This window comes from Dasypus novemcinctus, chromosome 1 (assembly GCF_030445035.2).
Source record: "Dasypus novemcinctus isolate mDasNov1 chromosome 1, mDasNov1.1.hap2, whole genome shotgun sequence".
NCBI lineage: Eukaryota > Metazoa > Chordata > Mammalia > Cingulata > Dasypodidae > Dasypus > Dasypus novemcinctus.
In genome coordinates, this window is record NC_080673.1 from 121,311,643 (window position 1) to 121,337,948 (window position 26,306).

General features: G+C 36.8%; 1 protein-coding gene across 6 annotated transcripts in view; it reads left to right on the forward strand.

The window, feature by feature from the left end:
- Positions 1-26,306, forward strand: part of LIN54 (lin-54 DREAM MuvB core complex component) — an 81,326-nt gene that overhangs the window by 48,279 nt on the left and 6,741 nt on the right. For all 6 annotated transcript variants that reach the window (XM_004472665.5, XM_058296484.2, XM_004472667.5 and 3 more), the window contains exons 5-11: positions 12,321-12,537; positions 17,394-17,467; positions 17,623-17,820; positions 18,818-18,909; positions 20,320-20,391; positions 21,161-21,263; positions 21,423-21,560. In XM_004472665.5, the coding sequence (XP_004472722.1) occupies positions 12,321-12,537; positions 17,394-17,467; positions 17,623-17,820; positions 18,818-18,909; positions 20,320-20,391; positions 21,161-21,263; positions 21,423-21,560 (894 nt within the window). The remainder of the gene's footprint in view (positions 1-12,320; positions 12,538-17,393; positions 17,468-17,622; positions 17,821-18,817; positions 18,910-20,319; positions 20,392-21,160; positions 21,264-21,422; positions 21,561-26,306) is intronic.

Sequence of the window (26,306 nt, forward strand, 5' to 3'; positions counted from 1 at the left end):
TATGGTTTTTGAATGGACATGTTCTCAACTCATTTGAGTAAATACTGAAGAGCTCAATTGATATTTTGATTGAGTTTGCATTAAATCTATAGCTCAAATTGAGAGGAATTTACATCTTAATATTGACACTACCTACCCATGAACAAGAACTATCTATTAATTTAGATTTTAAAAATTTCTTTCATCAGTTTTGTTATTTTCCTTATATAGCTCTTATACAGATTTTATTAAATTTATACCTAATTACTCATTCTTTGGTGCTAAAGTAAATGGCATTATATTTTTAATTTCAAATTTGAGTTCATTGCCAGTATATGGGAGAGCACTTTTTATATGTTAACCTTCTGTCATGCAACTTTGCTAATTTTGCCACTAAACCCATTTTTCAGCAAATAAATTTATAGCTCATTCCCACTCAATATTCATCAGTTCTCCTGAGGCAGAAATATTTTGGGAGATTTGCCTGAAGGAGATCTACTTTTTATTTTTTATTTTTAAATTTTTAAAGTAGTACTGGGGATTGAACTCTGGACTTTGTACATGGGAAGCGGGTACCCAACCACTAAGCTCCCCTAGATCTACTTTTTTAGACGTTCTCTAATCACTCCTGTTTCAGGTCAGATTTGCTTTATTTTGCAATGATAATGAAAGCTTATGTTGTGGACTCTTAATATAAATAGTTGTTTTATCTAGTGTAAGGATGTTATCTGGAAACATTGTTTTGTCACATGATGTATTTTATGAGCTCCCTTTTGAGATGTGTATCTGATTATTGTGTGTGTGTGATGTTTAATATCAAGAACAGATACACAAAACAATTTTTAAATGGTGTCTATTGTGGGAAATTTTAAATATACATAAAAGTAGAGGAAAGAGTGTAACGAACACTATTGTGATCATCATCCAGCTTCATCAGTTAAACAATTTACCATTCTTATTTCAATTATCAATTATTCCCTCCCCCTTTTTTCCTGGCATTTTATTTTTGTTCTTTTTAAAATACAGCTTTATTGAGGTATAATGTACTTAAAATAAACTGTATTTTTGAAGGTATTACTTATGACTTTTGACCTATATTTATATTTGTCTGAGTTGAATATGGTTTCCATTTTTTTTGCTCACTGTTAGTAATTAAGTTCATTACTAAATTTTTAGATACTCTTAGCAGTGAAACTTTGAGAAAACTAGAAATTTATTGTTTGGAAATCTTAAAGAAATGACAATGTTCCTCCAAATAAACATTAGTTTTATTAAGTATAATTGTATTTATTTTCCTGAAATTGGTAAAAATTGAGGAGTGGGATGTCTAAAGAGATGTGTCAGATTACTTTTGTTTCATTTGTTTTTTTTGTTTTTTTTTAGGAGGTACTGGAGATTGAACCCAGGACCTCTTAACATGAGAATAGAATTGGTTTTGTTGTTCGTTTTGTTTTGTTTTTAGGAGGTACCGGAGATCGAACCCAGAACCTCATACATGGGAAGCATGTGCTTGACCACTGAGGTAAATCTCCTCTCCTCATTTGGTTTGTTTTTATCTCATGAACATTGTGAATTGGTTTGTATTTAAATCCCAGATAACATCATTACTGTTTCATAACATCGGTATTTATTTAGATTCATCTACATTTGTTCTCAATTCTTCTCCATTTTAATATCTTCTCATTTCTCTTTGCATCTCCAAATATCAATCCCACATTACTTTCCTTCTGCTTAAATTTCTTTTAGGGTATTAGTACTGGTGGCAAATTACCTCTTTTTGTTGGTTATTCTTCTGAAATGTCTTCATTTTTTTTAATTATATATTTTTTATTAGAGAATTGTGAGCTTACCAAACAATCATGCATAGTATAAAGAACTCCCATATATCACCCCTCCACCAACACCTTACATTGTTGTGGAACGTTTGTTACAGATTATGAAAGAACATCATCAGACTATTATCACTAACTATAGTTCATAACTTTATTTGGTATATTTTTTTCATTTACCTTATTATTAACACCATATATTAGTATTGTAAATTTGGTATAGTTCATAAGAAAACACTCTCATATTTGTACTGTTGGCTATAGTCCATATTCACCATGTGGTTCGCTGTGTTATATAGTCTCATGTCTTGTACAGTCTATCCAAAGTGTATATTCAGTGGCTCTCACTGTCATCAGAGTTGTGTAGTCATCACCTCAGTAAATTTTTGAATGTTTTTCTTAGTCCAAAAGAATAAGTCGTGTACTCCTCTATTATTGACTTAGTGTTGATACAGTACCTTCTTTGACATTGATGCAAGAATATTACAATATTACTATTAACTAGAGTCCATAAGTTACATTAATTGTATTTTTCCCATACATTACCATAATCTTACCACCTTGTAATAGTGACGTACATTTGTTCTAGTTCATGGAATAACATTCTTGTGTTAATGCTATTAACCAAAATCCTCATCCACCTCTGGGTGCACTGTTATTCAGTCCCTAGATTATTCTGTAGCTTTTTTTCAATTGATATTTACGTCCCTATACTGACCCCTTTCAGCCACAATCCTGTTTATAAACCAACCATGTTAGTTATACTCACTATAATGTGTAACCATCAATTTCCCTTTCATTTTTGAAAAATATTTTCAATGAGTATAGAATGCTAGGCTGGCAGCTTTTTTGTTTGTTTATCCCTTCTGTTGACACACTGAAAACATTGTTCCATTGTCTTCAAGTTCCATTGTTTTGTTGGGAAGACAGCTGTCAATCTGATTGTTTCTCCATTAAAAATATGTCTTTTTTCCCTCTGCCTTTTAAAAAACAGCTTTATTATGTTTTGTCTAGAAGTGGTTTTCTTTGTATTTATCCTGCTTGTGTTTTACATGCTTCTTGAATCTGTGGCTTGATGTCTTTTATCACTTTTGGAACTTTCTCAGCTATTTCTCTTTAAGACTATTTCTCTTGCATTTTCTCTCTCCTGTCTTTAAGATACTCAATTACATGAGTCTTTTGTATAGTCTATTTTTTGAGTGTCTTATTTTTTCTGGATATTTTCTTCTGAACCTTCTGCCAGTTCACCTAATCTCTTCAGCTATAGCTAATCTATTAAATTTGTGCCCTGAGTTCATGATTTTCATTTCTGAAATTACTGTTTTGATTTTTTGTCAAATATACTTTGTCATTTTTTATAGTACCTCATAATCTGTTGAAATATTGTTTTGTCTTTTCTCTCCTTTGAACATAGTAACTGAAGTTATTTTAAAATTCTGTGTATTATTGGAGCATATAGTATTATTGTGCTCACCCATTTACTTTCTCCCTGTAATACACTTAGAGGTTAGTACCCTTTGCCATGGAATCATTGCAGGGCTTCCACTTAGATAGAGTATACAGCTCTGCTTGATTCATGTTTGGCTTGATGGAATGATAGGCTTTAGCCAATGAAATGTGAATGGTAGTGTCTTAGTTTGGTAAAGGCTGCCAAGAAATTGGTAGGCTTTTATAATAGGAATTTATTAGGGTAAAAGCTTATAGTTTGAAGGCTGTGAAAATGTTCCAATCAAGGCATCATCAGACATGCTGTCTCATCAGTTGAAGCTGAGGGCAATCAGACACGTGGCAGGGCATCATGGTGGCCCACTCACTCGTCTCTCTACACTCCTTCCCTCTGGGCTTGTGTGTTTCAGCTTTGAGCTACTCCGTGGGCCCAGTCTCTTGGGAAACTTATTACTTCAGCTCTGAGCTGCTCTGCTGATTCTACCTCTGGCCTCTCTCTCAACCTCTATGGATTTCTCTTTCTTTTTGTGGCTGCAGGTGATCCTGGCAGCCTCTCTCACATGGCAGGGTAAAATGGCACCTCTTCCTCTGTGCTCCATTTATGTAAGACTTCAGTAAAAAGGTTTGGACCCACCCTGGATCCCACAATCTAATCAAAGTTCCATAACTGAAGCTATCTAATCAAGTGTTTTGAATATAATTAAATGGGGAAATTATAGGTTGTACAACATGACATGGAAACTTGAATTAAAAAAAAAAAAAAACAAACGGTCCCTTGACTGAATCTAACCAGAAGGTCCTACATACAGTAGGGTTACATGCACAGGAATGGATTAGCTTAAGAACATAATTTTCTGGGGTCCATAAAGGATTTAAACGAGGACAGGTAGTGAAAGTGTGCTGATTTTAGCCAAGGCTTTAAGAGACATTGTATGTTTCTGTTTGTTCCTCTTGTACTTCTGCCATCTACCATGAGAAGAAAATGTACCATGATGAGGAGACAGGCAGTATGGAATTGAACTCAGCCTGAAGCTACAAGCCAAGCCTAGTAGAGCTGTGATTTATTTTCATACTTGTGAACAAGCAAGTAATCCTTGTGTTTATAAGGGATTGAGTTCTGAGGTTCTTTATTTTATAGGATTATTGCCGTAGAAGCCTGACTGATACAAAATTAAGTCTGCAATCTGTTGACCTTGTGGACCAGTTTCTGCTATCTGCAGTTTTTGTTGGTTCTTGTTCATGTTGTCTGTGATCTTGCACATTTGACCATCTTTGATTGTTTAATAAGTGTTTTTTTTTTAAGTGTTTTTGTATGAGTTCTACTATGATTTTTTTTTTTTCTATGAGAATGTTTACTTGCACATCCACAGTATACTTGTACTCTGGGATCATCTTAATTCAACTTGGGGAATTTTCTGGACTACCTAGATAACAGAGCTTAGATGCACTCTGTGTAAGGTCTGCTTTGCATTCTCTTCACCCCTACTCCCAACTTAAAACATTGGTGACTTACCAGGGCCTCTACTCTAGGAAGGCCCCAGATTCCAACTTTTGCTCCCCCTGGTCCATAGATGCTCTCAAGAGCTCTCGTTGGTCTTGTAGCTTCTGTATTGGTAAATGCCCCAGGACCAAAGTATCTACAAAAGTAGATACTTTCCTGGATTTCTCTCTTCTCTGATAGTCTTGGCTTGTTAATTCTTCCCTTCATTTTTAGCTTTCTTATAAATCCAAGCAGATTAAAAAGTATTTTATTCATTTTTTATAGTTGTCCTTTGAGTAAGGGTTGTTTTGATTTTCCTTTCCTGAAAGCAGAACTATCATCAAAGGGTTTTAAACAAGATGGCAATGGTCAAGATCAGGTTTGCATCAGTATTATTCTGCTAAGAGTATGGAGTGTGCACTGGAGGCTGCTGTAACATTAAAGACCATTATACTGACTAATAATAAAAGTTAACATTTTTATAAGATGTATTAAGTGTCAGACACTGTTCTCAACACTTAATATGTTTTGGCTCATTTAAACTTCACAACAGTCCTGTGGTAAGGTACTATTTATTTTTGCCATTTTGTAGATGAGGACTTTGAGGCACAGAGAGGTAAGCTATCTTGTTTAGTTTACCTGTAGGGTGCAGAGCTGAAAGCCCATTCTCTTTGCCGCTATACTATACTATGTCTCAGAAAGTTTGTTGCAGGAATCCAGAAAATGTGGGCCTGAAAATCAGTTATTGACAGTGAGAATAGGAAGGAACAGAGAGATGTAAGAAATGTTTAGGAGATGAGATCACTTGAGTGGGTAGTAGATAATATATTTTACATTTAGATCAAGGGTTCTTAATAAAGGGTCCATGAGCTTGAATTGAAATTCAAAAAAACATTCCTGTGGGCCATGCTGGTGCGGGCATGATATCTTTATTAAATATTACATAGTATAGTGTGGACTTAGTAAGGCATCCATGGTTTTTACCTGACTGGCAAAGGGTAATGAAAAAGGTTATAAGAACCCCTGATTTAGATGGTGGCTTACTAAGCAGGATTGGGAGTAACAGGAGTAAGTTTTGGTTGGTCAGTGAAATGTAAGGTTTTTTTTTTTAATTAATTAATTTATTTTTAATGTTACATTAAAAAAAATGAGGTCCCCATATATCCCCCACCCCCTTCACCCCACTCCTCCCATAATCACAACCTCCTCCATCGTCATGGGACATTCACTGCAGAAATGTAAGTTTTAAATGCCTTATTGTACACACAGAATTGCCCAATTACTGGGATACAAAATTGTATCTATAGTTTGCATACATTAAATTAAAAACTGTCAAGTATATAAGATAAAATATTTGAATAATATATTCTAAAATGGTTAAATGTTGTGTTTTGTGTTGTGGAACTCTCATTTTAATTTTTTTCTATTTTATTTATCTGGACCTTCTTTAATGAGAATGTATTGCTTTAATATTGGAAAAATAGGTTTTAAATTTAAAAAAAATTTAAAGACCATTTTGTTACTAGACTTTTGGCAGTGTCAGTTTACTTTTTAGTGAATTCTGATTAATTTCAGATTCTGTGTCTTTTTCTCTGGGTGATTCTTTACAGAGTGATAAAAGGATTTAACAATTAGAATAATACTCTATTTCTGCTCTGTTCACAGAGGGGGTGATTAATTTAGGAAACTGGAGTCCATTGAAATAAAGTAGGCCAAGTGATATTATCAAATAAACCCAAATATGTGAAATTAGGCATCTGCAATAGGTTTATTTCTTGCCCACATGGCAGTTTTGGGCTGGTAAACAGCTTTCACATTTATCCAGAAATTTTAAGTTTTACCTGTCACTTGGTATTTTAGGTGTTAAAAAAATGCAATTTAATCATTGGTTGCCCAGGTTTTCCGGTTTAGGGGGAGAATGTGACTGTAAAGGATAACACTAGAGAATATCTTTGGAATGGTAGACCAATTTTGTATACTGATTGTGTTGGTGTTTACACGAATCTATGCATGTAATAAAATTTCATAGAACTATGCATATAAAAACTGGTGATATTCGAATAGAGTTTGTATCTTAGTTACTAGTATTGTACCAAGTGTTAATTTCCTGATTTTGATAGTATTCTCTGGTTTTGTAAGATATTGTTTTATTGGCAGAAGCTGGGTGAAGAGTAGGTGGGAACTCTTTGTATTAGTTTTGTTACTTGTGAGTCTTAAGTTATTTTAGAATAAACAAGTTTTAAAAGATTCTGTTTATACTTTTCGTTCAGCATACTAAACTGTATTAATTAGCCAAAGGGGTACTGATGCGAAGTTCCAGAAATCTGTTGGCTTTTATAAAGGTTATTTATTTGGGGTAGAAGCTTACAGTTATAAGGCCCGAAAGAGTCCAACTCAAGGTTACTTCCTCACCAAACTCTGTTGTCACATGTTTGACTCAAAATGGCAGGTGATGTCTACGAGGGTTCAGCCTTCCTCTGTCCACTTAAGGCTCTGTGGTCCCAGCCCCTTCTGGTCTCAGCTGTAGGCTGGAGGACTCATTTCTTTCCTGGCTCAGCTTCTTTGTTCTCTTCAGAAGGTCAGCTATAAACTAGCAGGTGAATGGCTTATCTCGCTTCCTAGTGCTGCAGAATCCTCTTCCATGTCTGTAGAGCTCCTTTCCTCTGTGTATCTTCTGTGTATCTACTTCTGTGTGTCTCCTTGATTGTTTGTTTATGTAACATAGCCTACAGAAGGAATGAGGATTATTACACTCTACTAGTCAAATCAAAGTCCTAATCTTAACATAATTTCATGAAAGACATTACAACTAAATCTAAATCAAAGGGTATCACACCCAGAGGAACAGACCAGTTTACAAACATAATTGAATATCTTTTCTGGAATTCATAAATAATAACAAACTGCTGCAGTAACTAATTGAAAAAATACCAAGAGGCAGATACAAGAGCTTTAGTTCTTAACAGATTTTCTGAGGGCTCGATGCTATTTGCTTTCATTTAATCATTTAATAAATATTCATTAAGCATATATGGTATGAGGCGGTATGATGTCTTGAGTAAGAGAATGAGCTTTGGAGTTGGATCTAGTTCAAATCCTGACTGCTACTTTTTAGCTGTGTAACTTGAGTATATTTACTTAATCTCTCTGAGCTTCAGTTTCTCCAATTCTTTATTTTTTCTAAGCACTTTTTTTTTTCAAAAAGCTATTTAGATAACATAAATGTTTCAGAGAATATATAGGGGATTCCTATATGCCCCACTCCCCTCACCTCCCACATTCTCCCACACTAGCAACTAGTTTCCCCATTTCTAACACGCATAATAATGAGATAAATAGCAGTTCGCATTTATTGAGCTTTATACTACATGACAGGAATTTTTGTACAATTCCCCACCCTTCCCTCTTCCCCCTGTTGTCTGCTTTCTGTGTCCATTCTCTATGTGTTCTTCTGTGTCTGCTTGTATTCTCATTAGGTGGCTCCAGGAACTGATCCTGGGACCTTCCGGAGTGGGAGAGAGGTGATTACTCTCTTGCACCACCTCAACCCCCTTCTTATTTTCTCTCCTCTGTGTCTCTTATTGCGTCATCTTGCTGCGTCAGCTCTCCACGCTGGCCAGTACTCCTGCATGGGGCAGCTTTCCTGTGCAAGGCGGCACTCCTGTGCGGGGCAACATTCCCACAGCTCGCCATGTGGGCCAGCTTGCCCTCACCAGGATGCCCTAGACATCAAACTCTGGACTGTATGGTAGACGGGAGCCCAATTGGTTGAGCCACATCCATTTCCTGAGGAATTTTTGTACTTTATGTAATTTAACTAATTTAATCCTCTCAATAGTCCTATGAGAAATGTACCATTATTCTTCATATTTCCAGATGAGAAACTTAGGCACAGAGAAGTTTAGTTACTTGCCCAAGGTCACACAACTAAGAAGAGGTTGGAATTGAGATTAAAACACCAGCAGTCTGGATTTTCTGTTTTTGTTTATACTGACCTAGCTTATTGCAGACCAACCTTCCTACCAAGAACAACTTAGAAAGCTCAATAAAATAGGTTTTAAAATCTGTATGAAGGCATTAGATACCTACGAAGGGAACCAAGACTTCAGAGGCCACAAACCTGGAGCCTAAAGAGGTCAGCCAAATGTTCAGTGTGATGTTTCCTTGAGGACATTTGCTGTTTTGTAAGATGTGGCTGAGAGACTGAAAAGGAGAGCAGAAAATGGCCAAAGAAAGGTTGAGGAATGTATCTGTCAATCTTATAAGTCTGAGGAACAAAAATTTGGGTACAGGTCCCATCAAGTAGGAGGACCCCGTTTATCCCCCAAGTCTTTTCGATTGGGGCCACTGAAAGGTTATATCTTAATGCAAAGAGTGAGCCAAGCAAGACCTCATAAAGCCTAAAGCCCAACTTCAAATCAGCTTAATTCATGATTCCTTTAAGATGATTTGCCTGTATTCTAATTGGCTGCCAGAAGCCAAAGAATTCTCTCTGGAGAAGCATAACATCATTCAGAACCTCAAATTATATCCTTAACTTTTAATAAACAGTACCTGACATTTAATCAAAACTTACAAGGCATAACAGGAAACCAGACCAAATTATTCACAACCAAAAGATAGTATTGGAGTAATCAGAAGTAGACTTTTTCATCTTAATCCTGAAGATTAATATATTCAAACGTATTTAACAAGATGGAAAATTTCACCAGAGAATTGGAAACTATAAAAAGAAATTAGATGAATATTTTCAGACTGAAAACTGAGATAAAGAACTCAGTAGATACATTTAACAGCAGATTAGATACAAATAAAGGTAAGACTTTTTTTTTAAAGATTTATTTTTTTATTTATTTCTCTCCCCTTCCCCTCCCCCACCCCCACCCCCACCAGTTGTTTGCTCTCCGTGTCCATTCACTGTGTGTTCTTCTGTGACCGCTTCTATCCTTATCAGCAGCACCAGGAATCTGAGTTTCTTTTTGTTGCGTCATCTTGTTTTGTCAGCTCTCCGTGTGTGCGGCTCTGTTCTTGGGCAGGCTGCACTTTCTTTCGTGCCGGGCAGCTCTCCTTACGGGGCGCACTCCTTGTGCATGGGGCTCCCCTACACGGGGGACACCCCTGCGTGGCACGGCATTCCTTGCACGCATCAGCACTGCGCATGGGCCAGCTCCACATGGATCAAGGAGGCCCGGGGTTTGAATTGCCGACCTCCAATGTGGTAGGCAGATGCCCTATCCATTGGGCCAAGTCCGCTTCCCAAAGGTAAGACTTTTTGAGAAACAAAGTGGGAAAATTACTCATCAAGAAAGACCTGCACTTAAAGACATCTTTAAGTGAGTTATTCAAGGAGAAGGAAACAATCTCAAATGGAAGCATGCAGATGTCAGAAGGACAGTAAGGGTAAATTTGTGGGTATATCCAATGGATATTTTATGGGTTTAAATTACATGTAGGATTAAAATACTTAACAATTGCACAAAGATGGGTAAAGTAAATGGTATTAGTGTTCTGTGGTTCTTTCATTGTCTGGGTGATGTGCAAAGTACTAATTTATATTCCTATAGTATACATTATAATCTGTAGTGTAATCACTAAAAGAATAGTAATATATAAATAACAAATTAATAGAAGGGAAATGAAATAAAATATTTAAAAAAGAACATAGGACAGGTGGGGCAAAAGGAAACAATAGTATAGTGGTAGATTTAAATCCAAATATTTAATTAACTACATAAAATGTAACCAGACCCAATTATTTGCAGCTTGTGAAGAGTCATAGCTTAGAGTTTAGGATTCAGAAAAGTTGAAAATAGGTTTGCATGATATCTTTTTTCAGCTCCTTAACTAAACTAGCCCAGATGTTCTGGCTTCAGCCCCTGTGCTCACGCCATGGTGTACCTATCTCATGGTAAAGTGGTTAGGTTTAAATCAGATAATCTTACATAGAATTTTTAGCACTGTCTAATATGCATATTAAGTACCCATTACATGTAATTATTGTTTGAGGTACCCTGTTTCTTAAGGCCATATATATTTTTTCTCTGTCAATCTATGTATCCATCCAACTATCTATCTATCTATTATCTAAAGATCTGAGAATAGGTTGCATATATCGTGCTTCTCTAACACTTAACACTTCCAGGTACATTTCCTGAGAACAAGAATGCCCACTGTGTAACCACCTTAAGTACAGCTATCAAGTTTAGGAAATTTAACATTGCTATAAAGCATATAATCTGTATTACAGTTCTTTCAGTTGTCTCAATAAATCTTTCTGGGTTGGAAGATTTTTTAATTTTATTTTATTTTAATAAATATACAACATAAAATTCCACCCTTTAGCCAAATTCAGATATATAAGGGATTTAATTCTTGGATAAAATAATACTATAGATTTGGATGAATTATATGCTTTGTTAAGATGTATCAATAAAATTGATTTGTTTAAAAAATAATAAAGTAGAATCTAGGGGAGCGGATGTGGCTCAAGTGGTTGAGCGCCTCCTTCCCACATGGGAGGTCCCAGGTTTAGTCTCTGGTGCTTCCTAAAAACAAACACAACAACAAAAAATAAGAACAAGCAGACAAAAAAAAACCAACTCAGGGGAGCAAATAAAAAAAACAACTCAGAGGAGCCAGTGTGGCTCAGTGGTTGAGTGCTGGCTTCCCATATGCAAGTTCCTGGGTTTAATCCCCAGCCTGGGAACCTGGAAAAAAAAGTATAATCTAAAAATTTTAAAAATATAATACTATATAACTAGTTAGAGAATGTAGTCTGGATGTTCATTTTGTATAACAGTTTGTTATACATTGGTTAAACATCAATTTGGAGATATCTCAGGAGATCACTTTGTTCTACCCTGCCTCTGATGTTTCATGTAGTTCTTTTGGGAAGTCAAATTGCTATCTGAGTAATTGAGTGAAAGATTAAAAATGATTCAGATGATTGTATTGTCTCAGATGATTCACCCCAAAATGGTTAGTTTCCCTATACAATCAAAATTGGGGTAATTTTCGACTGAATTCAGCTTCCCACCCATGTGTTTGTTGATACGTTTGTACCTGGGGAGTATTGTAAGCCTTTCAGAATTGACTAGATCTAATAAGGGTATAAGATGGACTTTTCTTTTATGTGCTTTCTCTTTTAGGATATGTAAATATAAATTTGATATAGTTAATTTGGTGGGTAGCAATAAAGCCAAATATCTGTATCCACTTTTCTCTGTATTGACTATGGGGCTAAACTGTGGAAGATTTGAAATAATCCTTTTCTTATAAATTTTACCTCATATTAACAAACTGTTTAAGTTCTTGTAAATTAAATAATAATTTCTTCATAGCAAGTCTTCTTATCTGGAATATGAAGAAAGTAAAGTACTAGAGATGGAAGGTAGAAGTCATTAATTTTGATTTACTCCAGTATTCATTACTATTCTTTTCATTTCTCTTTGAACAGGTTGTTCCTTTCAGCAGCTTTTGATGAAATAGAGGAACATACTTTTTTTACTTAAGCAATTGTCATAAATCAAAAGGAGTAGGAAAGTTAAAACCCAGATTAATAATAGCAATGTTGTATTGTTTAATAGGCAGTGAAATCAGCTGTGCAGACCATCACTGTTGGAGGCGTGAGCACATCACAATTTAAGACAATTATTCCTCTGGCAACTGCTCCCAATGTCCAGCAGATTCAAGTGCCTGGAAGCAAGTTTCATTATGTCCGACTTGTTACTGCCACAACAGCCAGTAGCTCAACCCAGCCAGTTAGTCAGAACCCCAGTACAAACACTCAGCCTCTTCAGCAAGGTTAGTAACCACTTTTTTAAACAGTGATTAATGCTTTTAACATTATTAAAGAACTTTGGTCCTTTTCCTGCTGAAATCCTGATTAAGTGTGGCATTTCAGCTGAGAGTTTGAATCAGCAGATGTTCAGAAGGCAGTGAAATAGAATCATAGTTGATATACAACCATACTGTAATATTTTAACCTGTTAAGTTGATACACAGTATGCTATAATAGCATAATCATAATTACCCATGAGTTTGTGGTTAGCCATTTTATTGCTGGTTTAAAAATGTACAATTTATGCCAGTGATCTTAGATGGGATAAACTTAGATGAAATTAAATTATTTCTCTAACCTATGACACCCCTTGAAGGGTTTGGGTGAGTTGAAATGATAAATAGACATGGTATAAAGGATAAATAAGAACATTATTATATCACTTTCATCCATTTCTTAGTATTTTGAATCTATAACTGCCAATAAAATGTCCTGTTCTTTTGCTCAGTTGTATATTTTTCCTAGAGGATATTCCTAACCATAAACATACACAGACTCACACATTACTTTTCTCCATATTATTCTGCTTTAAAAAAGATTAAATGTATGAAATGATCAGGATACTATCAGATATCTGGTCATTAACAATTTAGGGTGTGTTTTTTCCCTTGGAAGACTGCTGTATACTCTGGTAATGTCAAAACACAGTTGATGGCAAGTGAATGATTTACTGTTTACTGGAAGTAAATATAATTAAAGGACAGTTGGGTACTTTTGTTTTTATTAAGGGATTGGAGCTGTCTCTGTAGGAAACTATAAAAGAAAACAATGTATTTCTTCTCAAATTACTGAAGGGAGAAAATAGTACTTTTGGAGTATATTCTGTTAAAATTAGACTTCTGATAATTATATCAGATAATTATGGTATCTAGTCCCTCTCTAAACTGATTTTGGAAGAGATTCATCATAATGTTCTTAATGAGAGGGAAGTGAAAACTTATGTGTATTGCTAACTAAGGGAGTCAAGTTGAATGTTCTCCCCAGTGCTTAAACTAAGGGGGCACTAAGAGAGGTACTTCCAGTCCAATTTCTTGAGGTATCATGGCAGTATAAAGCAGTCATTAGATTCAATTGGTTATATTCTATGTATGTGTGTTTGTGTCTCTATAGTATGTTGAGAATTTGTTTCCAGTGTAATGTAACTAGTTTACTTGTTAGCAAGAATAAGTCTTTGGTATAAGTGAAAAGGTAGCTGAAGAACCAGGAAGAGTGGAGGAATGGGTTGGACGTTTCATAATTACAGTGTGTTTACTGTTGCCTTCTTTTCCAACTTTATGTCTCTCTGCCTGCCTCTTTCTCTCTCTCTCTCTTTTTGTCTCCCAGCAATCCCTCACCCTACTTCTTCTTCCCTGCTTCTCCTTTTATGCTTTCTACCTTCAGCTTTTTCTCTCTGATGTGCCCTCCATCTCATTGCCTCCTTCACCTTCCTCGTTCTATATTCTCTCTTCCCAGTACCCCCCACATACTACTCTTGTGATTTCCCTTATTTACATATATATCCTTCTATATTTTTCTCTTTTTGTCTTTCTCTTCTGTTCCATAAAAGACCTGGGTATATATAATATACATTATTTCACAAAAATAATGAGTTAAGTTTACAATTTTTATCAGATACACTAAATAGTTCTCTAGTTCACTAAATATATTTATATGTCTTTCTAAGGGCCTGATTTCCTGTGAGGGATTTACTTACATGTCGCTCATCTTGTACATACCCTGCCCCCAAAGCCATATAAAAACAATGTTCAGTGACTTCACAATACTAATTGGTGCTCAGTGGCTGGCAACATAATTAGAAGGACCCAAAAGAGTACTTAGTTAAATTCTTCAGAATGTAATCCTCTACCATTTTGGTGAGTGTAGGAATTGAGTTAAATTAAAATGTCTCAAACACGAAAGTCTGATTTCTGAAGATTTGAGGGAGCATTGTGCTGAGTTCCTGTTGTTAAGAACTGTCAGACTAAAAATGAAAGATTATGCCAGCTTCTATGAATACTGCAATAGCAGTTAGTAATGTGGGGAAGAGGAGAAATACAGACTTTCAACTTATAGAATATCAGTATGACCCCTCCCATTCTAGTTTTAATGTTCTGATTACTTCATTTTATATTTTTTCCATTCCCATGGCTTCAGTTAAAACAACATGCATATGCCATAGTTACAGTCCCCAGGTTTGTTAGGTAGATGTGTGTGTGTATTGCCAGTAGTGGTGGTGGTGTTACCCTTTCCTTTTTATCCAAATAGGAATCAGCTAAGTTCCCTGTTTGATGTAACTGAGGGTAGGTCATATCCCTTCCCCATTATTTCTCAGGACCACAGTAAGTTCTTAGATTCCTCTGGTTATTCCTCTCACTCCACAATCATTGCTCTGTATGCTTATGGAATGATGACCACCATCTTCCCTCTAAGGAGCAGGTGGTGTAGGGAATCCAGTTTCCTATGTCCCAAGAATGAATTCAGACTCAACTTTTAATTCTTTATAGTACTGCTGAGACTAGCCAACAGTGATTAATAGAACTTTAATAAAGGTTGGGGGTAACTGAGAAGAATCAAAACAGAATAGTAATACATTTTAAATCAGTTTGCCACTGTTCATTCAGTCCGTGGTCATGTAAGTTATTAGATATAATTCACATAGCATAAAATTCACCCTTTTTAAGTGTACAACTCAGTGGGTTTTTTGTATAGTCACAAAATTATGCAATCATCTTTTTAATCATACACACTTTCTGGAGGTCTTCCCACTCTTTCCCCCTATACCCCACTCCTATAGCTTATCACCTTCTGTAGGGGCCTGCTCCCTTTTAGATCAGAGTACCCTCCTCTTTCAGGACTTTCAACTCTGTCTCCAGCCATCAGCACCCGACCCCACCAAAATCTCTTAACATCCTTACAGCCTTTCTGTCCAAGGGAGTCTATATTCTTTTTCTTTTATTGTTCAGGGCATTTTAGATCCCATTATCTTAATCTCTGTCTTTCAGATCTGGCTCCAGCCTTACCTTTGAAGAAATAAAACCTGAAGAGATGTCCTTTCTATCTTCCTGAATCTCTCCCTTAGACTGTGGAAATGGATGCAGATTGTTTTAAAAATTAAACTTCTTTTGGTCCAAACATATAGGTCTAGTGCCAACCTCTTCTAAATTACATCACAACATTTCTTCAGGATCCACCTTCAAGTTCATCTTTTGATTTCTACTTCTAACAAGTGTATTTTCCCAGTTACTTGAAAACTTCACACTGTCTCATGTTTTCACCCTTTATAGCTACTCTTCCTACCATTCAGTAGGACGATAATCATGTTTCTTTCATCTCCATCGTATCTCTTGCATCTGTTCTCTCCTTTTCATTCCCATTGCTGTCACCCCAGATCAGGCCCTCATTTTTTGCCTAGACTAATGCAGTGTTCTTCTGACTCGTCTTGTTTCTTGCTACTCCATTTGTTTACACATTGCTGCCAGGTAAAATTTCTTTTTGTGCTGTTCCAATAATATTTCTTTACTTAAAAATCTTTCAGAAACCTTTCATTTCTACTAAATTAAAAATACAGATTTCTACCCTAACATTCAAGGTTTTCAACAAAATGGCCGCAGTTTGTCTTTTCACCTGTCTTTGCCCACTTTAACCTTAGGGAAAGGGTTCCAAGCAAAGACCAATATTTAATGAATGAATATTCCTTGTTTTTTCCCAGCATCAAGCCTCCACTTTTCCTGCATGGAGGGATGCCCACCTCCAACCTGTGCACTCTTCTTTAACCTGCCCATTTATTAGGACGTATTTCAAATACTGTGTGCTGCTCCATGCATTCTTTACATATTCTCATCTTCTGCTTTAGATGTATGTTTTTGGTTTCTGGGACTTCCACAGCACTTTATCTTCTTCAGTTGTATTTATTTTATTTGGGTAGTTTTATAATTTGCCCTAGTAGCATGCACTGTCATTTTTATAGTAGTAGGATTGCAATAATAATAATAATAATAATAATAATAATAATAATAATGGCAGCTAGTGTTTATTGAGCACTTACTGTTAGGCACTGTTCTAATTGAATTTCATGAAACAACATGTTTAATCCTCATATACTGTAACACAGATACTATTATCCTGCCCATACTGCAGATAGGGATCCAGGCAAAGAAAGTTCAATAAATTACAAAGTGGCAAAACTAGGAGTTAATTCCCAGAGTCTTATGACTTCTGAGCCCATATTTTTAAACTTTATGTTATGCTGCCTTTTAGTAGGTACTCTGTAAATACTGAATTATGCTAGAATGATATTTTCTCTGGTTTGAATAGAAACATAGCAATTAAAAATAATAGTATAAAAAGAACAGGTTGTTAGCCAAGCTCATAAATGGCAGTTCTTTTATTTACACATTTCATTTGACTGGATTTAATAGTGCACCTATAGATCGTCTGAATATAGATTGAAGTATTTTCAAAAGTATGTCTTGAATCTAGAAACATCCCCTCATAAAGTAGATAGACTATGGCTTTCTTAGATATAAGATCTCTAGTAGATGTGCTAAGGAATTTTGAAAGGTAGCTATCCTGATAAAGGTTGCTTAAAAGAGGAAACAAATGTAATTCTTTAAGTTCTTTCATGAGGATAACTTGAAAGAGCTAAAGTATTCTTAAATATTATTCTTAAAAGAGTTTTCTACAAATATTGTACTTACCTATGTGTTAACCATAGAAATAAAGAAGATATTTATTATCTGGTGGTTTTATGAGGATTATAATTTTTCATAGAAATTCATTTGCGATTATTTTCATAAAGCAATGAAATGTTCTTTTTTTTTATTTTTATTTTTTTAAAAAGCAAAGCCCGTGGTGGTTAATACAACCCCAGTGCGGATGTCAGTTCCACTTGTCCCAGCACAGGCTGTCAAACAAGTGAGTATCACATAACTTCATATCTCAGTCTCTCCCAAACAGACAATTTACTTTTAAAATTAAAAGCTCAGATCTGGGTTCAAGAGATTTATACTGAACTAAGCAGTTGTAAATTTTATTTTTGTGCTCATTGATTTGTGATCCCTTCTTTTTAGGTTGTTCCCAAACCTATTAATCCAACTTCACAGATAGTTACTACTAGCCAACCCCAGCAACGGCTTATTATGCCTGCCACACCACTGCCACAAATCCAGCCAAACCTCACAAACCTACCACCAGGCACTGTCCTGGCACCAGCTCCAGGAACAGGGAGTTTAGGTTATGCAGTGCTTCCAGCTCAGTATGTTACTCAGGTATGTGGAAAAAATTAAGTAAGTACATTTCAATAATTGGGTAAGATAAGTGGATGTAAAAAATCATGTTATCACATTCTACTCATAACTACTCTTAAAAGCACTAACTCAGTATTAAAATGGCTCTTTCCAAGATCTTGAAAAGTTAACCAATTAACTTTTGAGTTTATTTCAACATATTTTATGTTTTTTCCCAAATTGATTTTCAGTACTTAGAAATATGCCAGAACTGAGAGCAAGTAGGTATGAGGGAAAGATTATATAGATATAAGAGAAAATAAGTTGAAGTTAAAATCAGCAGAATTCAAAGGAATTTAGGAAAGACTTACTATAATAAAGCTCTCCCATGCATGAATATGATACCACTGTCTTGCTCTTGAAAAATAGTGAGATGGCATTGCCAAGTGACATATCTTTACTGATCCGTCCAAATCTCTCACCTAATCATCTTTAGAGTCAAATCCATGTATTGTCCAATTGGCTGACTTTGACTGGGGGTGCTACTTCCAGGAAACAGAAGTTTTCTTTGTCATGTAAGGATCAAGTATGTTAGCACAATGTTCTAATTAGTTGAATTGATTATAACTCAGATTATAAGAGAGTACTGATGAAAGTATTTTTGAGAATGTTATGGGGCTACTGATAAAAAATTAATGTTTAGTGTTTTTATCATGAACATCTGTTATACGTTTAAAAATCAGTGCAAATAGAAACTTAATTATACATGTAACTTACCTTTATTTAAAATTTCCTATAAATCTGACATACATACTCCTCTAGGAAATAATTTCCTACATTATACTCTGTAGTACTTTAAAATGTTCACATTGTTTTTCCTTTAGTATATTTTTGGGTCATTTGTAAGAAATTCTCCATTTTGTTTCGCCTGTTTTAGGAGGTGAATTTAATTTATGCTTCTTACTGCGATATATCTCATATCTGAGAGTATTGTCCATTTTTGCAAATATGGTGTAAAATTTCCTTTCTTTACATGTAGCTACAGCAGTCTTCATATGTATCTATAGCAAGCAACTCTAACTTTACTGGAACATCTGGTATCCAGACCCAGGCAAGGCTTCCATTCAATGGGTGAGTATTTTGAAAATATGTAAGTTAAATTGTTGAATCAGCTTAAAAGCAACATCAAACATTTAAAATACATCCTATTTGGTGGGTTTGTTTTGTTTTGTTTGCTCAAAGTCACAAGAACATGCTTCTAAAGTACTTTTTTTTTTTTTTTTAGTACTTTTTATTTTGAAGTAATTCAGACTTACAGAAAAGTACCAAACTAGTCAAAGAATTCCCAAATATTCTTTATTCTGATTCACCAGTTTTGTCACTTTTGTTTTATTTTGTCTGTTTTTTTTTTTTGAAGGCTGTAAATCAATTGTTATGTAGCATGCCCCTCAATTTTTTTTTTTCTGACATTTCCTACTGATTAGATGCAAGTTATTCATTTTGGCAGGATCTACAGTAGTGTTGGATTCTTCTCAGTTTATTACATTAAAGGCACATAATGTTAATTTTCCCATTATTCATAAAGTTAACTTACATCACTTGGTTAAAGTAATATCTGCCAGGTTTCTTAATTTTAAAATTATTATTTTTTTAATGAGTGAGTACTTTATGGGGAGATATTTTGAGGCTATGTAAATATCTTACACCTTGTCAAACTTTTATCATCTATGGTAGTTTATGCTTCAAAAGAGTTTTTTAATAGGTAATGTATCACCAAGTAGTGTTTGACTTGTTTTTTGTTGTTTTGTTGTTTTTTAAAAAATTTTCTAGGAACACTTTCTCACAGACCTTAGTGTTGTATACAAATCCCCTGGGAAACTTGTTAAACATGCCAATTTTTTTCAGTAGGTCTTGGGTGAAGTCTGAAATTCTGTAGTTCTTTTCTTTCTTTTCTCTTCTCTTCTCTCCCTCTCTATCTCCCCCTTTTTTTAAAAAAAAGTGTAAGTGTTATCTACAGTGTAAGAACAGTGTAGTTTTGGGTCTTTTTCCTTTTCCTTTTCTTGAGCGGTATAGATCATGATTTAAGAGTTCCTGAATGGTGTCTAGTTACTGTCTTAGTAAATATATTTTGAAATATAATATTGCTTTTTAAATTGTTATGCTAGGTCCTTGTTCTTTTTTTTTTTTTTAATTATTAATCTGTTTACTGCTTCTCAGGTAATACTGCAAAGGTAGCAATTCTTAATTACATCATAGAACTAGACCATGCCCCTCTCTCCTCACTACCTTTTATAATTGAATACCAAGAGCTTTGAGGTTTCAACAGTTTTGTTCTCTTAGAAGGGAAAGTATTTGTGGAGTGCCCTTTAGCAGTAATTGATAGCTTTTTAAAAAGTTCCATATAAATGTAAATCGAGCAACATAGTAAACTTTTACAAGATGGATACACTTGTTAAAGCTCTATTTTAGGACAGCTTTACAGATTGGAGGCTTTTCTAATTTTAAAGTTACCTTTAATCTTTTTTGTGTGCTTCTGTATAGCATAATCCCATCAGAGTCTGCCAGCCGGCCCAGGAAGCCCTGTAATTGTACAAAATCGCTATGTTTGAAATTGTAAGTGTTTTTGCTACTCTTTGTTCATTTGATAAAAGTGTTAACTAAAAATTCGTGACTTAAATTTCATAAATGTGTAATTTAAATAAACACACAAGTGGATTTTGAGCACATATCGTGTAAAATATATCCTTTCATTCATTTAGAAAAAAATAACTGTAGAGTTTTCATCATCTGTGAGGCAAAGGAGTCATAGTTAGGAATGAAGCAGCAGATGAGAAACCGTCTCTGACCTTAATAAGTTTGATCTTATTTATGACCTTTGTATTTGGTTTTCTTAAGTAAGGTGTTGCTCTGAACAGTTTAAAAATTATTGGGTGATTAATTTGCTTGTTAGTATTAAAGTAAGAGACTTGACATGAAACATTTAAATGAAAAGCATTGGGATTCATAGAGGGTTTAAAATTCAAAGAAGCATTACTGTAGTTCAAGCAAACAGGTTTTACTCATAGAATATAGCTATTGCTTTTCTTTAATGATTTTGACAGAACTTAATTTGGGAGGCACATAAAATTACACAGCTCTTGTGTTAACAGCTGTTACTAGTTGAACTAAGTTCCCTGGCCAAAATTCTAGCAGCTGGTAAATTTTGAGCTTTAGTACGTGGTTGACAATCAGTATATTTTAACTCTTGGAACTAGGTGGTTCTGAGCACATTTCTAAAATACTCTACAGTTTATATAATGCTATCAAGTATTAAATCAGATAGTTTCTAGTTTTGTTTGTATTAACTGTGAGTTTTTACCTTTCACTGATTCTTACATTCCAGATATTGTGATTGCTTTGCAAATGGTGAATTTTGCAACAACTGCAATTGTACTAATTGTTATAACAATTTGGAACATGAAAATGAAAGACAAAAAGCAATAAAGGTAATTTTTATTCTGTTTCACTTAACTGACAGAGTTTTCCTATTTTACCTGTTTTCTGAAGAACTTAATTGTTTTACTAAGAAAAAAATTAATTCCCTTTGCATTGTCTAAGTTTGGTTTATTGTGATTTAACTGTTGATATTTGATGTGTTTTGATAGGCATGTCTTGACAGAAATCCAGAAGCCTTTAAGCCTAAGATAGGGAAAGGAAAGGAGGGTGAATCAGATCGACGTCACAGCAAAGGATGTAATTGCAAACGATCCGGGTGTCTTAAAAACTACTGTGAATGCTATGAGGTGAGATGCCTGTTGGGGAAAAAAGTCCAACCATCTTTTTAATATTACTTCAGAGAGGACATACTATAAAAACCTACTTGAAAAATGGAAAATCACCTGCTGTTGCAGTTGGCTTGAGGGACCTTGTTTGGGCACGTAGCTTATCACTACGGCCTGGAGTTTCATTAGGTGATTTACCAGCTCATAGCTTCTTGGTTATATACCCAGAAGTACGCAAATCAGAGTACCAATTTATTGATTTTCAGTTTAAAAATTTACCGTCAAAATGGACTGGAAACTCTACAGCAGTGTTTCTCAATTGAAGGGCAGTACTACCCATCCTCTTCCATGGGTCTTTTGGAAATATATGTTAGTACTAATTGCCTATATTACAGGGGGCTGTCCCGTAATTGCCCAAAATGCCAGTAGTTCCTGTTGAGGAACACTGCTCTTTAGAAAACCAAATTATGTTAAGAGGTTTGTGGGAATACACTACAAACACACGTGATAACATGGATGAATCTTGAGAACCTTATGTTGAGTGAAGCAACCCAGGCATTGAAGGACAAATACTACATGACCTCAATGATATGAAATAAGCAACCTGCCTCAGAGAGCTAGAGACTGGAAAAGAGGCTTACAGGAAATCGGGGGGTGGAGAAAGGATGTGAGCCGACGTCTGCAGGGGTGGAATCTATGATGAGCTGGCGGTAAGTATGAGCACAAAGAAGGGACAAAATGGGGGCAAGGGGTTGCCTTTGGGTGGGGCTTTGTGGGTTTGAGGGGGGCTGGGGATGGGCGGAGGGGTAATATTGTCCAAAAATTGGGGGGAAGGAGGGGCAACATACGAACATAGGAGAGTGTCAGGTGTTCGTTGAGAGTAAAATGTTGAGAAAATCATATCAAAATATAATTAGGAGGGTTACCTGTTTAGGATGCTCAGGGGGGATGGTCTGATGCGGGACGGACTCTGGGGAATAGCTGAAGGCTCATTTTGCCGGGGTGGGTTGTACCATTGGGTAGAGACCCAAGAAGTGAGAGTTGGGGTGGACCCACATCCTGGGGAGGACTAATGCCATCAAATAGAGAGAACTGTATCTCTCGTGAGAAAGGGTGGCTCCCAGGGCATTAGGGCAGTTGAGAAAGTCAGGCCCTGAACACTGCTGCAAGTATCTCTGGACGTGGCTTCTCGGGAAATGGAGATTGGCTGGCGCTGTGGGCCCCAAGGGGAGGGGAAAATGGATGTGGAAGGGATGGAACCAAGGTAAATGTGGGGGCAGGAGAGAGTTTTGCGAGAGTATACGAGGATGAATATAAAACATGTAATATTACACCAAAAACATATAGGGGACGACAGACTAATAATGTAAACCATAATGCAAAACATAGGATAACTAAAAAATTTAGAAAACTGTACATCCTAAAGTATGGACCACATTGTAAGCACAGATGTCACCTTGTTTGAAAGCTATTGTTTCGGAATATGTACATCAATTTCAGGAAATATGATATGAATAAGTTAAAAGATTATCGCTGTGGAAGGGAAAAGGTTTTATGGTGGATCTGTGGGAGTACTGTATATTGTATATATGAATTACTGTGATCTAAGGCTCTTGTGAAGAGAAGCTCAATAATTAGAAAAAAGAAAAGAAAAGAAAAAGATAGGATGTAGAAATTTTTCCAAATCAATATGTACTCTAGATCTAACCTTTAAACTCATCGCTATATTCCATTTTACTAGTAAGGGAAACTGACATTATGTTGGGACTCACTTTACAGGAAGTTTTGGATCACAGAGTGGTTCAACAATGGCGGCAGAGGAATACTGATATGGGATGTTATTGACAGGCTATATATGGTTGACAGGGAGTTATACAGGGCATATGTCCAGGGTACATGGTAATGTTTAGATATACTCATAGTGGAAACAATTAAAAACAACAGCTGGGGGGGTACTGGGTTCCTGGCTGGGGGGTCTCTGTCACGGTCCCTGGGGGAGCAGCGGCAATCCCCCAGGTGCAACGGTAAGAACCAGGAAGGAATGAGGGCCCAACAGTGGGCTCCTGATACTAATGGCTATGCTTGTGAGCCTATACACCTGCAATAAGAACAAGGCCTAGAGTAGCACTGTGCCTGGGAGTTTCCTCCTGACAGCCTTCATGTTACTCAAATGTGGCCACTCTCGAAGCCAAATTCAGCATGTAGATGCAGTGCATTCCCCCCAGCGTGGGACAGACACCCGGGGTGAGCCTCCCTGGCACCGAGGGATCACTACCACATACCAGCTGAAGATGCAACTAGAAAATGACCTTGAATTAAAGGTTCAATGCGGATCAGCAGAATATCCCTGTCTACATATAATAGCATGACTTCAAAATGCTGTTTGACCTAATGTAAGGGGGAAATGGAAAGGAGAAATGAGTTTATAAGGCTACGAGTCTCTAAAAGAGTCTGGAGGTTGTCCGAAGGAATGCCCTTATGCACAACTGAGCAGAGTCTAAGAGACAGATAAAGTAGATACAACCCCAGGTATTGGTTCTTATGAGGGATAAAGAGACCCACGAGTTCTATGGTCATGGCAGATGGGGTTCACTGCCATGTCAGATGGCCCTTCTTTGGAGCTGGTGTTTCTGCGTGATGGAACTGGACTCAGAGGGGATCTCTCTTCACAAGACTTGCATGCTTCTTTACTGGAATAGTAGTTGGTGCTGGGGTTTGAGATATATTTGGGGGATTTGAATCTCTGGACTGACAATATGATGCCCGGGCCCAGAGCCTCAACAGACTTCAGCTCCTACACTCAGATTTATTGGACTTACCCCACTCAGCTAACATGGAGTTGAAGAAGGTCAACCACCACACCATGGAGCCTAGAGTGTCTACAACTGAAAGCAGGGGAGTGCATCCTGTATTCATGTGGAATCCAAGCCCCCACTTGACATAGATGTGCAATGGACACAACCAATCCAATGTCCACAGAGAAAATGTGGCATGGGCGTGGGAAGGGTGGTCACAGTGGCTGCTGGGTGCGGGGAATGGGAGGAAGAGATGAGATGTGGAGGCGTTTTCGGGACGTGGAGTTGTCCTGGGTGGTGCTTCACGGTCAATTAGGGGACATTGTAGATCCCCCCCAGGGCCCACTGGATGGAACGTGGGAGAGTGTGGGCTATGATGTGGACCATTGACTATGGGGTGCAGTGATGCTCAGAGATGTACTTACCAGGTGCAATGGATGTGTCATGATGATGGGAGAGAGTGTTGCTGTGGGGGGAGTGGGGGGTGGGGGCGGTGGGGTTGAGTGGGACCTCTAATTTTTTGAATGTAATATTTAAAAAAAAAAAAAAAGTTTGTGGGAAGCAAATATGGCTCAAAGCAGCTGGGCACCTGCCTTCCACATGGGAGGTCCTGGGTTCAGTTTCCAGTGCCTCCTAAAGAAGACGAGCAAGACAGCAAGCTGACACCATGGGCTGGCACAATGAGATGATGCAACAAGATGACGTAGTGAAGAGACACAATGAGAAACACAATTACAGACACAACAGTCAGGGACTGAAGGTGGCTCATGTAATTGGGCACCTCTCTTCCACATGGGAGGTCCTAGGTTCTGTTCCTGGTGCCTCCTAAAAAGAAGATGAGTACACAAGGAATGGACACAGAGAGAGACAGTGAGTGCAAACAACATGTTGGGGGTGGGAGAAATAAAATCTTTAAAAAAAAAAAGTTTGCTTTGTGAGCAGAAAAATAGAAAAGGAGGAATATGGAATATTGCTGAATGAGATTACTGGCCACTAGAAAGTGATTCCTTCCATTTTTACTATTTTACCATCCCACTCAACTGGTTATTTTTATTTATGGTTCAGGGCATCTTCTCAGAAGGATGCACTTGAAACTCAGCTTTGAAAGATGCCATGTAAATCATTCCCTCTTGCTTTGGACAAAGTATTATACAGTTTATTTTAAAAATAATAATCTAGTCATGCCTGAGAGACCTAGGTTACCATAAGTGGTTTCTTTTTTTAAAAAAGATTTATTTATTTATTTATTTCTCTCCCTCCCCCCCTACCCCAGTTGTCTGTTCTCTGTGTCTGTTTGCTGCGTGTTCTTCTTTGTCCGCTTCCGTTGTCAGTGGCATGGGAATCTGTGTTTCTTTTTGTTGCATCATCTTGTTGTGTCAGCTCTCCATGTATGCGGCACCATTCCTGGGCAGGCTGCACTTTTTTTCTTTCGCACAGAACTGAAGATACACAGTGGAATAACATCTTGTTAGTTCTAAAGTCTGTATGAGTTGGGAAGCGGACTTGGCCCAGTGGTTAGGGCATCTGTCTACCACATGGGAGGTCGGCGGTTGAAACCCCCGGCCTCCTTGACCTGTGTGGAGCTAGCCCATGCGCAGTGCTGATGCACGCAAGGAGTGCCCTGCCATGCAGGGGTGTACCCCGTGTAGGGGAGCCCCACGCGCAAGGAGTGTGCCCCGTAAGGAGAGCCGCCCAGCGCAAAAGAAAGTGCAGCCTGCCCAGGAATGGCGCCGCACACACGGAGAACTGACACAAGATGATGCAATAAAAAGAGACACAGATTCCCATGCCTCTGCCAACAACAGAAGCGGACAAAGAACACACAGCAAATAGACACAGAGAACAGACAACTGTGGCGGGGGGGAGGGGAGAGAAATAAATAAATCTTTAAAAAAAAAGGTCCGTATGAGTAAAGATTGCATATAACCGAGATTATTTTTGAAAGTCTGTAAAAATCTCTCAGTCCAGCAAA